The sequence below is a fragment of the Coenobita brevimanus genome, chromosome 18 (assembly GCF_032717465.1).
Source record: "Coenobita brevimanus isolate Jiangsu-jjx chromosome 18, ASM3271746v2, whole genome shotgun sequence".
Lineage (NCBI taxonomy): Eukaryota > Metazoa > Arthropoda > Malacostraca > Decapoda > Coenobitidae > Coenobita > Coenobita brevimanus.
Genome location: NC_136971.1, coordinates 18824957 through 18838551, shown reverse-complemented (window position 1 = coordinate 18838551; position 13595 = coordinate 18824957). Strand labels below are relative to the sequence as shown.

The 13595-nt window shown below is 42.0% G+C and overlaps 1 protein-coding gene across 2 annotated transcripts in view; it reads right to left on the bottom strand.

Annotated features, from left to right (window-relative positions):
* Ntf-2 (nuclear transport factor-2) overlaps positions 1-13595 on the bottom strand; it is a 197666-nt gene that overhangs the window by 80248 nt on the left and 103823 nt on the right. For both annotated transcript variants that reach the window (XM_080266135.1, XM_080266134.1), the window contains exon 3: positions 13152-13250. In XM_080266135.1, the coding sequence (XP_080122261.1) occupies positions 13152-13250 (99 nt within the window). The remainder of the gene's footprint in view (positions 1-13151; positions 13251-13595) is intronic.

Genomic DNA, 13595 nt, shown 5'->3' with positions numbered 1-13595 from the left:
AGGACATATGATAAAACCCATGCTCCTGTATCATTTGTTATAATGTTAAAGACGAGTTGGATTTTTTTTCAATAAAGGATATTTCTTGCAAAAGTTAAGCAGAGATTAAATATGAAATATACGAGATTAAGGAGAGTTGAATTTTCCTAAAAAAAGATCCTAGCGAAAGCTAGGCTAAGATTCATCTTTGATAGCATAAACTGCCATACAGTCATGAAAATTTAGGTCTGGGAGAAATGAAATATCAAGAATGAAAGGAAGCTCTTGAGAATGAAAGTAAATAGGAGAGTGTGCTCTCTCTGGTATGAGCTAGCAGCACCATGCGTGTGTTGTGAAGATCGGTGGGAACAGCTGATCTAACGTAACACTTGCCTCATACTCTCAGTTATTAGAACGTATGAATGACCACCACTGCTGCTTTCATTTTTTTTTTTTTTTTTTTTTTTACACACTCAGTTATGTAAATATATGGATGGCTACAACTGCTGGTTTCGCCTTTTATATTTAGATGGAGTGAGGTGTAAGTGGAGAGAGAAGTAATGATACAGCAGCCATTACAAGTTGAGGTCCAGTGTACGACCACTATGAATCAACATCAGTGATTATGCTATTTTTTCCATAATTCTTTACTTAATATAAGTAGTTTTATTATGATATTCAGTTTTTCAATTGCCTTACTAATTTATTTCTAAGAAACACAAAAACTAAACTCCATATTACATACAAGTGATTGAAGGGATACTAAAATATATAAACAAAGGGTACCTGACCAGACGAAAATCGGTATCGACGGTTTTAAGCATCGACGGGTAATTTAGGTACCTAACCCCCGTCGATAATGAGGGTGTACTGTGTATATATAAATACATACACATATATGTATATATATATATATATATATATATATATATATATATATATATACATATATATATATATATATATATATATATATATATATATACATATATATATATATATATATATATACAGTAATCACTCTAATATCCGGACGCCAAATAACCGAACATCCCCACTACCCGGACCTAATCGTCTTGGGATTCAACATTCCCAAAATGGTCCGAAAACCCAAAAAAATAAAAAAAATAAACGATTTTTTCCCGTCTGTAATTTGAACTTGCCGCGCGAGCCGCGGGAGAGCATTGTTTTGGTGCGTCATTCCTCCGACATCCGACAGAGTGCCGCTGCATCCTCCCCACTTCCCACCTGTCTCTCACCGCGAGTGAACGTACGCTCTTCGTAATGGCTGCCCACGTGATCACTTTTGTGGTGGTGCCTTACCTGCTGCAGGGCCTCCTGCTGCTCTCGGGCCTCCTCTTAGTGTGTGTGATGATGGCCCCGCCACCTGAGAAAAGGAAGAGAGTGGTGTTGACTCTGGAAAAGAAGAGGGAGATATTGGAGAAAGTTGATGCGGGTTGGTCTTCTTCCCGCATTCTCCGCGAGTACAACCTGGCCCGGTCGACTTTGTTCGATATCAAACGTTCCCGAGACAAACTCATGCAGTACACAGCTGACTTCTCGTCGAGAAGCAAACGCAACGTGGAAAGGAAGGTTATGTTTACCCTCAAGGTTGCAGAAATCGACCGATCCACATTGATTTGGTATCGACAGCAACGTGCAGCTGGTGTGATGGTACGTGGAACGGAGCTGAAGGCTGCTGCTGAGAAGTTCGCAAGGCTTCACGACGTCCTAGACTTCAAGGCATCCGAGGGTTGGCTCTTCGCATTCAAGTTGCGACATGGCCTTACTAACCGTAAAGCACATGGCGAAGCATTGGACGCTAACGAGGATGGAGTTGACGAGTTTCGGCACAAGGTGAAAGGCTTGATCGACAGGGAGGGCCTCACTCTCGGTCAAGTCTACAATGCTGATGAAACTGGCCTATTCTATCGCTCACTGCCAATGAACACTCTAGCCGAGGAGACGGAGAAGCGTTTACCTGGCCGCAAGCTTTCCAAGGAACGGATATCTGCTTTGCGTTATGCCAGTGCTAACGGCATGCACCGGCTTAAGCCCGTTGTTGTTGGCCGTGCAAAGCAGCCTCGGTGCCTTCATGGGGTGATGGATGTCCTTCCTGTCGTCTGGTACCATTCTTTGAAAGCATGGTTCACAGCTGTGATTTTCAAAGACTGGTTTCACCGTCATTTCGTCAAGGAGGTCATCCATTACCAGACGAAGACACTGGGAATCCCTCGCGACCTGGTAAAGGCTCTCCTTCTGCTCGACAATGCACCTGCCCACCCGTGCGACAGGGACTTGGTTGCTGAGAATGGCCGTATTAGGTGCATGTTTCTGCCACCTAATACGACTGCTCTCATTCAACCCATGGACCAAGGAGTGATCATGGCAATAAAGTGCCTATACCGTCGGAAGTTCCTGGACAAGGTGATGGTTGTTCTCGAGGACGAGCGCAGGGAAGGACGGGACACACGAGGCAAGCAGACTTTGGAAAACCTTCGCCGCTACAACATCAAGTCTGCGCTGTACAACTGGGCTAGTGCATGGAAGTCCCTGTGAAAACTCTTGAAAATGGTTGGTCTCGTCTGCTTCTTGGAACGGATGTGGAGTACGATTTTCTGGGGTTTGACGTGGATGACTTCCGTGCACGGCTACGATGTTGATGTGGACAATGTTCGTGAGTGGTTGGATGACGACGAGGGCGATCCTGGGTATCAGACGTTGTCTGATATCGAGATCGCGTCTTCGGTTGCTGGTGTCAGTACCAAACTTGAAGATTCCGACGACGAAGGTGACGATGATGCGGAATCCTCTCAGCAGGACACTACTCCAGCCATCCCCAAGCTGAGCGCACTCCGGGAACATCTAGAGTTCGTCCTAGACTACCTGGAACACCCGGACTGCGACAGGGAGATGGGGCCCTTGGGACTCGTGGAGGAAGTGCACGCCTTCAGGAAACGCATCATCAATCATCAGAATCGTCGTTCCTTGCGTCAGTCAACGATTGACAGTTTTTTCAGGCCCGTGAACCCTGCTGTGCCCAGCCCTGGCTCCACTCCGTTGCCTCCCCAAGACAGGCCCTCATGCTCCGAGCCACAGCCCAGCACATCAGCCACGGTGGAGTCACCGCTCGACGTGAGTTTGCGGCTTTCTTCAGAGTCCTCTGCAGTGGGTACGCCATCACCACGACCCAGCGATGCACCCCTAGGTCGCCTGCCAGTGATACTCTCGGACTCTGACAGTGAATAAACAGCAAGAACTTCTCCACTAGACCACACGGGAATTTTGAGTGTTGTGCAATGAAAAAAACGGTGTGTTGTGTTAAGGTTTTCAAGTTGAGAGAAAAGACTCAACAGAAAAGAAATTTAATGTAAATAGACTTCATTGTTTTGGCTTTGGAAAATAAAAAAAAATTGGGAAAATTTAAAGTGCAACACTAAGTTACAATGGAGCACTATTTGGACAAAAGTGAACTCTGTGAAGAGAACGGACTTCTGTGTGTTATTGACTAAGTTCAGTGCAAGACTTCAGGAAGAGTGTACTGCAAGTGCTTCAGGAAATCGTTCTTACTGTCAGAGTCTGAAAGGAGGCGGTTATTCATCGAGGTGGCCAGGGACTTGCTGTAAGTAGCCAGAATGTTTCATACTGTACTTTTTTCCATACTATAATTACCAGAATGTTTCATACTGTACTTTTTTCCATACTATACTTACCTCATTTCACTCTTTAGTGTCCTTTATTGGTGTGAATAGGGTGTTAGTAGCTATGCATGTGCAGTAGGAATGTGTTTTTCTGAGTTAGGCTAGGTTAGGGTCCATAAGTACCAGAATGTTTATTAATGTATGAACATACTTCTAAACCCTCATTTTATGTTTCTTTTGCATTTATTTCAGTCATTTATGTGCCTTATTGGTGTGATTTGGATCTTAAATAGGTGCTATGCATGTCCAGAGGGAGTTGTATAGGTGTTTCTCTGAGTTGGGGTCCATAAGTACAAGTCCATAAGCTGGGGCCCAATATCCGGACAAAACCAATAACCGGACCTACCAATGGCACTATTAGGTCGGATATTGGAGTGATTACTGTATATATATATATATATATATATATACAGTAATCTCTCCAATATCCGAAGTAATACAGCCAAAGGCATGTCCAGGAAGTGGGATCGTCTGGATTCCGGGACTCTGCCTCCTGGACTGGTACTTATGGACCCTAACCCAGCCTAACTCAGACAACCACCTACATAACTCCTTAACGGACATGCATTGCACCTATTTAAGACCCTATTCACACAAATAAAGGACAGAAAGCATGAAATAAATGGAAAGGAACCAGAGAATGACTAGAAGCGAGTATGGAAAATATTTTAGCAATATACAGGGTACGTACAACACGTCTGTGGCCATTACAAAGATTAACCTGCCTCCCCTAAGGCTCTGGCAGTGGTGCAAATGCTCTTGAACCACGTACAGCAATCCAGTGTTCTGCTGCACTTAATCCTCTGCACTATGAATTATATTTGTTTAACACTGCACATTCTGTTCTTACTTGAGCCATGCCAGTTTCAACCGTCAGTTTGCACTCTGCACTTGATCCTTTGCACTCTGAATTCTAATTTCTTAACACTGCACAACACTGTAAATTCCCATGTGGTCTAGTGGTGAGGTATTGCATTTTATTCACTCTTTATTTACAAAAATGAGCACGTGTGGCATCCACTGCAATAAGTGTCTAGTCAGGATGATATTTAGGCGGTAACTGGGGAGGGGAGGAAGCAAGGGGCTGCGTGTAAACACAGCTGGTCTGCGCCACATGCCAAGTTCAAACTGCAGTTGAAAAAAACAAAAAACAAAATTGGATTTTTTTTTTTTTTTTTTTATGTTTTTTGGCCATTTTTGGGTTCCAAAGGGCTGGGTCTAAAATGTCCGGACATTGAGGTGTCTGGTTACTGGCCATCCGGATAGTAAAGAGATTACTGTATATGTTTAAATATATATATATATATATATATAAAAAATAAGGTTTAAACTTAAAAATCAGAAGAAGGAAAAATCTGGTGTTGATAGATACGATATTGTTAAGCTTAGAAGGGAAGGAGAAGAAAAGGAGGAATTCAGATTAGAATGCAGAAATAGGTTTTTGGTGTTGGAAACGTTGGAAGAGGGGGAGAGAAGTGTAGATGAGATGTGGGAGGATGTGAACAAAGTTTTGCATGAGACTGCTGAATGAACGATTGGAAGGAGACATAGCTTCAGGAGAAAGAAATGGATATCAGAGGAAACGTGGGATATGATAAAAAAGAGAGGTGAGGCTAAATTGAGGAGTGAGATGCAATGCGTTGATGAACGAGAGATTGAATTAGCAAGAGCTGCGTACTGGAGTTTGAATTCAGAAGTAAGAAGGTTAGCTAGGAGAGATAAAAGAAGATGTGTGGATGAAAAGGTTGCAGAGACTGAAATCTTAATAAACAAAAATGATGGACAGAGTCAAAGAATAGCATATGAATCGATTAGAGAACTGAGTGGTAATGCAGGTAAACGCAAGGAAATACCAGTTAGAGACAGGGAAGGAAATTTATTGACCAAAGATGGAGATATTAAAAATAGATGGAAAGAGCATTTTGAGACAGTTCTTAATAGACCAATACCACCAGAAGAGGATATACCGTCTGCTCAGGAAGATTTAAATATAGAAACAGGAGAGTTGAGGCTTGCAGAAGTGGAGAAAGCAGTAAAACAGTTGAAGAATAATAAGGCACCAGGGGAGGATGGTTTATTTCCGGAAATGTTTAAAGTGGAGGGGGATAGATTAATAATGATCTTGACCAAGCTATTCAATAAGATATGGGTGACGGGGTTACTACCATCAGTTTGGAAGAATGGTGTAATTGTTAAAGTTCCGAAGAAGGGAGACCTGAGTGAATGTGGTAATTGGAGGGGAATCTCTTTGTCACCGATAGCTTTGAAAGTTTTCAGTAGAATGTTGTTAAATAGGTTGGAGTCAGTGGTTGAGGGTATTCTGAGGGATGAACAGGCTGGTTTTAGAAAGGGACGTGGTTGCAATGATCAGATCTTCATAGTTAGGCATTTGATGCAGCAAGTTAATGAAATGAGAGTACCGTTAAGTCTTTGTTTTGTTGATTTTGAAAAGGCTTTTGATAGTGTTTCGAGAGAGACTATGGGGAAGATCATGAGACATTATGGAATACCAGAGGAGTTTGTGAGGGTCATTATGAACATGCATGAGGACACATTTTGTAAAGTGATGGTTGATGGTTGTCTGAGTGATTCGTTTGAAGTCAAGTCCGGAGTAATTCAAGGTGGTGTTCTATCGCCTTTACTATTTATATTGGTCATTGATTACATTATGAAACGCGTTGGAACAGAAACCGGTGCAGGTATACTTTGGGGAGAGAACAGGAAACTTTTGGATTTAGATTATGCAGATGATAGTTTTGATTTGTGATGGGCCAGAAGAGATGCAGAGAGTGTTGGACTGTTTGGTGAGTGAAGGTCGCAAGGTGGGTTTGGTTATTAATTGTGGAAAAACTGAAATAATCAATATGAATATGGAAAATGAGCAGGAATGTGTAATTGGAGGTATGGTTGTAAAGCAAGTTGATAGGTTTAAATATTTAGGTACTTATTTAGCCAAGGATGGTTCTTTGAACTTTGAATTCGAGGAAAGGTTAAAGAAGGCTAATCAGGCAATGGGAATGCTTAAAAATATTTGGAATAATAATAATTTCTCTGTGCATACAAAAATCAAACTTTATAAGGTAATGGTTAGGAGTATCTTAATTTATGGACACGAGTCTTGGTACAGCACAGTGACTATGGAAAATAAATTCTTGGTGTTTGAAAATAAAGCACTTAGAAGAATATTAGGAGTTAAGTGGTGGGAAAGGATACCAAATAGTAGAATTAGAGAAATAACGGGAGTGCAGCTGATCGATGAATATGTTAGATTCTCACGATGGAAGTGGCTAGGACATGTGTATAGGAGACAGGGAATAGTACGAGGTACACCAGGGTGGGTGGCACTTGGTAGGAGAGGTAGAGGAAGGCCAAAAGAGACGTGGGTGAGGACAATGAGACGGGAAGCTGGAGATGAGTGTTGGGGAGATCTTGAGGAGTTAGCTCAAGATAGGATGTGGTGGTGTGAGTTCATCGAGGCCCTATGCATCCCCGAGGGTGCCACAGGAAATGATTGATTGATATATATATATATATATATATATATATATATATATATATATAAATGTATATACTGTATATACATATATATATATATACATATATATATACATATATATATACATATATATCTATATATATAGCTATATATATATATATATACTGTATATACATATATATATATACATGTATATATACATATATATATATATATATATATATACTATATATATATATATATATATATATATATATATACAAATATAAATATATATATATTTTATACATACACTCAAACCTCGATTTACGGGACCTCCATTTAAGGGATTTCGGATTTAACCCGCCCCATCCCAACGTTTTTGGACCTTTTTTTTTTTTTTGGCTCAAACATCCGCTTTTGGTGAGAAACATCGAAAATTCATAGAGAAATCGCTCACCTGAGGTTTAAAATACCAGATTTAGGTGCGAGTACTTCCTTACCTGACTGGGTTTTCTAACAGGCTGGCACCAAAGAAAACAAGTTCTATGGGAGGGTAACTTTTTTATCCACTCATAAACAGTATTTATTTATTTACTTGGTACGAATCTATATGTAGTACAAGAGTATATTGGTTTTCAAACAATAATATAGGCATTATAAGCATTGTTTCACTCACTAACTCATCACCATTCATGACCTTTTTTTTCCCACATTACCTGATCATCATTTCTGACTGTTTCTTCCTCTAAACTTTGTCCTCCACATTGTCATCGTTTGGGGAAACACTCTGGCCCTGAATGTCTTTATTGGCCAGGTCACTGGTAACAGGTGAATTGTCGAGACAATGGCGTGCAGGGGGGGGGGGAGAGGTTATGCGGTGTAAGGCATTGTTCCTGCTTGACATCTTGTAGAGGAATATAGGAAGGTGTCCCGTGTATATGTGCCAAAAATCACTCGCGAAATCACTTGCAAAAATTGAAAATTGTGCAAATTAGGGACCTTGCAATGTTGCCGCGTTAATTCACGTCGCCGGGACGGCACGGGTTAAGGAACTCCATATTCTACCTGACAAATGGACAGGACCATTCAAAAATGACACGTAATGTCTAGGTTATACACATTAATATGTTTCTTTATAAAGTACCCATAAAATAAAATGCAGGATCATATAAGTAAGATAAGTGAAACAATCATTGCATTTCATAATAAGATTGTCTTTATATGTGATAAAACAATGGACATTTTCAAGTAAGGGACAAGTTGATTTCCCATTTAGTCCCTTAAATTGAGGTATGAGTGTATGTGTGTACAGTAGAAGTCCGATTTTTCGGCATCTATGGGACCAGGCAAGTGCCGAAAAATCAAAAATTGCCGAATTATCAAAAACCCTACCCACTCAGCACCTTATATGTTTCGGTGAACACTATCATCACTACTCATATCATTACAAATGTGTTTGGAGAGAGTACTGTATACTGTTTGATACTGTACAATACTGTAATGAATACAGTACTATACATGAATATGAAAAATAAAGATATTAGTGAACATACTGTATATAAATGTAATGGTACAGTAGGCCTACAAGTTCACATGCACTTACCTAAACTTATAGTAGGTTCCTTATTTACATATGTACAATAGAAGGGGTTGATTGGAGTCTTGCTACTGCTGGAAGAAGTCCCCAGCAGTAGAGGGGACGAAAAAATCGGAAAATCTGGCGAACGATCAGAGATTTTCGTAAATGGGACTATTTCTCAAAACTGCCGAAATGTCAGATTTGCCGGGGAATTGGATGCCGAAGAACTGGACTTTTACTGTATATACAGTACTCGTCAGAAGTATTCAGCGTTGTCCGCCGGGCGCGCAATACTTATGGCCCAAAAAGAATCACCCATTTTTGGGGGTAAGAATTGAGCCACAAGTTTGAGCTCCGAGCATGACGTCACGGTAGCCTGAGGCCTTCAGACACGCTGGTTGGTTCCCGCCTCAGTCGCCCACAGGCTGCCTGAGAGAGAGGAACTCCGCTGAGTGTCCCTCTCAAATTGTGCCATTTTTTACCAAGTGTCCCACAGTGTTTTGGCCTTTAAAACTTTGTTATGGCACCTACCCGTGAACTATCGAGTGAAATCATATCCCAGATCATTGCTCTAAAGGAGGCAGGCCACCAGACAAAGGAAATTAGTGAATTGGTTGGTGTGGCACGATCGACAGTGCGTCGTTGGTGTGCGCGGTTTCGGGAGGAAAACAGTGGTGAAGTTCCCAAAAAGAAACCGAGGTCTGGTAGGCCTAGGAAAACTTCCCCAAGGTCTGTTAATGTTTTAAAACGTGCAGTGGAGTTTAATCCTCGTGTGAGTGCAAGGAAAATTAAGGAGAGCAACCCAGAAGTGTTTGGTGAGGTGTCAGTGAGAACAGTGTCTCGTAGGGTGCATGAGCTTGGTTACACAAGTCACAGGCCTGTGAAAAAGCCTCTTCTCTCTAGCAGCCAGAGAATTCGTAGGCTTGCCTTTGCTAACAAATATCTAAACTGGGGTGAGGAGCAATGGTTGTCAGTGTTGTGGTCTGATGAGGCAACGTTTAGTGTTACCTGTAACAGAGGAGCACGCAAAGGTAGTGACCCACTTGACCCACGGTATGTAGAAAGCACAGTTAAACATCCTGATTCACTCATGGTATGGGGTTGTTTCTCAGGGAAGGGTTTTGGGAAGCTTGTTGTACTTCCCAAGAACCTCAGAGTGAATCAGGATGTTTACCTGGAGCTTCTGTGTGATCATTTACCAGACCCCTTCGAGCTAGCATGTGCACGAGTGTTTCAGCAGGACGGTGCACCTGCTCACAAGGCCAAATCGGTCACCAATTGGCTTCGTGACTGCGAGGTATCATTCACGACAGACTGGCCAGGAAATAGCCCAGACCTCAACCCGATTGAAAACCTCTGGTACCTCGTATAGAAGTCTCTCCAAGGGAAGGACGTGAGCTCTCTGCCTAAGCTTGAAGCCGCCATTCGTGACTCCTGGGACAAAATACCGCTCCAGCACCTCAGGAGCCTCGCCCTTTCACTTCCAAGACGTCTCAGGTCCGTGAAGAAACGTAAAGGCTACCCTACGAAGCACTAAAGGTAAATAAAATGCATTATTTATATGTTTTTTCAATGTTGAAAGGTTTGTTTCTCAGGAGGGACGCAGGGCGCTCCATACTTCTGACGAGCACTGTATATATATATATACATACAGTACCCTTGCGTCCAACACGGTAATATTGTCATGCATGGGTCCTGTGTTGGACCAAAAACGTGTTGGACAAACAACAGAGCTTATGGGAAAAAATGAATTATGTCAGCAACCCTAGGAAAAGTCAACCTAAATACCTACCATATACCTATACATATACTGGTACTACTGTAATTATAATAAATGTTACTGTACTATGAATGATAACTAACCTTTTAGGACAGTGTTGATGGGCTTGCTGGGAATGGAAGGTGATATCCGAGGCTGTAGGTAGTCCTACTGGGTCCCTGGAGGATGGCTCCTGGCATCACTAGCGGATAATGGCTGCTGCTCCTCCTCAACCTCCCTCATAAATCCTTTGAAATTCCTCTCCCCTTTCTTTTGCCTCTATGAATTCTAGCTTGGTGGCCAGAGGGAGGTGCCACTGCTTCCTGGGGTTCTCAGAAGGCTTCCTAGGCATTGTGAGCAGGGTAAAATGCAGTAGCAAGGGCAGAAAATGCAGCAAGAAAAAAGCACCATCCAATGTGAATTACGCAACTGAATGGCACTGGCGGGAGAAATTTAAACAAAACATCACGTGAGAGCAGAAGAGTTTTTCATTGGGCAACATTACGATCACGTCATGATAGCGGGTGGAGGATTCTACTTGATCAGAAGTTTTGATTGGCTGTCAGCGTCACGGGAATGTCCAGTATGACTGTGTTGGACCAGGGGTGATCGTGCTAGAGGCGAACTCTGCGGATTTCGCCCACTTCTCGGAGCTCCGTCAGTGTTAAGCTTAAGCACCCGTTTGACAGTACTTAAATCGTACTAATTTTTTGCTCTCCGTGCAGGACGCAAATCATGCTGGACAAACGTGTGTTGGACGCGAGGGTACTGTATATATATCATCATCATCATCATATGGACCTCCTTTCCCACCCAAAGGCAGGGTGAGGAGTAGTGATGTCCAGACAGCCCAAAATTGCCCCAATCCAATGGGCCATGCATCCATTCACTCATCATTCAAGCCCACGGAATCCTGGCTCAATCGGATTTGCCAAAAACATTCACCACGTTCTGTAGCTTCACATAATCGTATCTGACAGAGTCAATCCAGACGCTGCCACATTAAAAGGGGGTGCCAGAAATCCCTGATCATGCACTTTTCCTCACAACATTCATCCAGCCAGCTCGATCTCCTGTCAGTTCCCTAGCCTCACTGACTTCCAAACCTCTCTTCCCCACACATTCATCCACCATAAATCTCCACCTTCTCCTTGGTCTACCTCGCCTCCTCCCTCTTTCGAATTTGCTCAGATATACCTTCTTCACCACTCTATTGTTATCCATTCTCTCCACATGACCATACCACCTCAGTACATTCTCTTCAATTCTGGTGTCCACCGACTTCCTCATTCCGCATCTTTCACGAATCACATTATTTCGTATCCTATCCACCCTCTGCACTCCACATACATTCCTCAGCAGTCCCATCTCCACTGCTCTTACTCTTGACTTTTCATTTTCATGCCACACCATAGTCTCACATCCGTATGTTAAAGATGGCACTAACACTCCTTCATGTAAGCCTCGTGCAGCTGCAACACTCAAGCATCTGTTTCTTATCAAGGCCTTCATTGCACCAGCTACTTTTCTTCCTTGTCTCACTACTTTCAACTTCTTTTGCACATTTTCCTCTCTTTTCTATCACTGTACCCAGGTGTTTGAACTCTCTCACCGATTCTAGTCTCTCTCCATTCACTGTTACATTGCACTGAGAGTCACCTTCTCTCTCAATAACCATCACTTTACTCTTTTCTACATTTACTCTCAAGGAATGACACAGACATCAGCAATACTCTGCACTAGCCTACCAAGTTCTTGTCCAGTACTTGCAACCAGTACTGCATCATCAGCATAGAACAAATTTGAGATATTCCATTCATCACCATTCATTACCAATGCCATCCCTCTCTCCATTACTCGAGTTTTCACTTCTCTCATCACCCCATCAATATATACCATACATTGAACAACCATGGGGACATCACACAACCTTGTCGCACACCCACACTGATTGTGAACCATTCACTTAGATGCCCATTAACCCTGACACATGCATCACTACCATCATAAAAACTCTTGACGGCACCTAACAGCTTACCCTCTACACCGTACATACGCAAAACTTTCCACAATCCTTCTCTATCCACTTTGTCATATACTTTTTCCAGATCCATGAATGCCATAAACACCTTATGGTCCTTTTCGCAAGCCTTCTCTACTATCTGTCTCACTTCAAATATTTGGTCCACACATCCTCTGCCACTCCTATCTATCTATCTATCTATCTATCTAGCTATTACTCAGCAGGTTAAGAAGAAACAATCAACACAGCTCTGAGGCACTTTTAATACAACAGCTAACATTACAATTAACATGTTAGCTGTGGACATTTTTAAAACAACAATTACGACTGGGCTCAAAGATAATGAAGATGAAAGCAATGGTACTGTACTGTAAGTTCAAAGTAAAGTAGGAAAAGGTTCTCAAGTAAGAACTCTCTTAGCAGCCAACAGCAATAATTTCATGTTCATTACTGTAGGTTAAATAAAAGCTAAGGCATAATAAATTCTGAATTACAGAATTTTAAAAATAAAATGCAGACACTACTACTGTGCCATTAAATCACGAATAAATGACATCTAAAACCCTAAATTTGAATTAGTAGTACAATAATAAACTAAATCATTTTAAATTAATTCCCTAGTTGACACTGACCTTAAGTTGACCTAGGATGTTGACCAAGACACCACCATCAAACGTTGGTTGACAGTCAACAGTCGTGATTGCTCGTGCGATTTTTGAAAAGGATAAACTCTGGAAGAGAAAGGTTCATTTAATTTTCATGCACTAACACATCCATATACCTAATACAGTCACTACTCATTTTACAGTGATTCAGTATACAATAATTCGCTACAACGATAATAGAAAAGTACCACCCCAAAATCCGATTTATGATAAATTTCCCGCTATAACGATATTGCCATAAGAAAATTTCGTACAAAGCACCAGGCACACGCAAGGTGACCATTGCTTGTCTCAGGCAAGATTGTGGCCCCAACGTGCAGAGCTTTGTTTTGGTTCAGTTGCGGTCCCGCCACCCCTTCAAAGCCGTCTTTTCCACTCGTTCACACGTGCGCCCCAGCTATCGTCACCTCT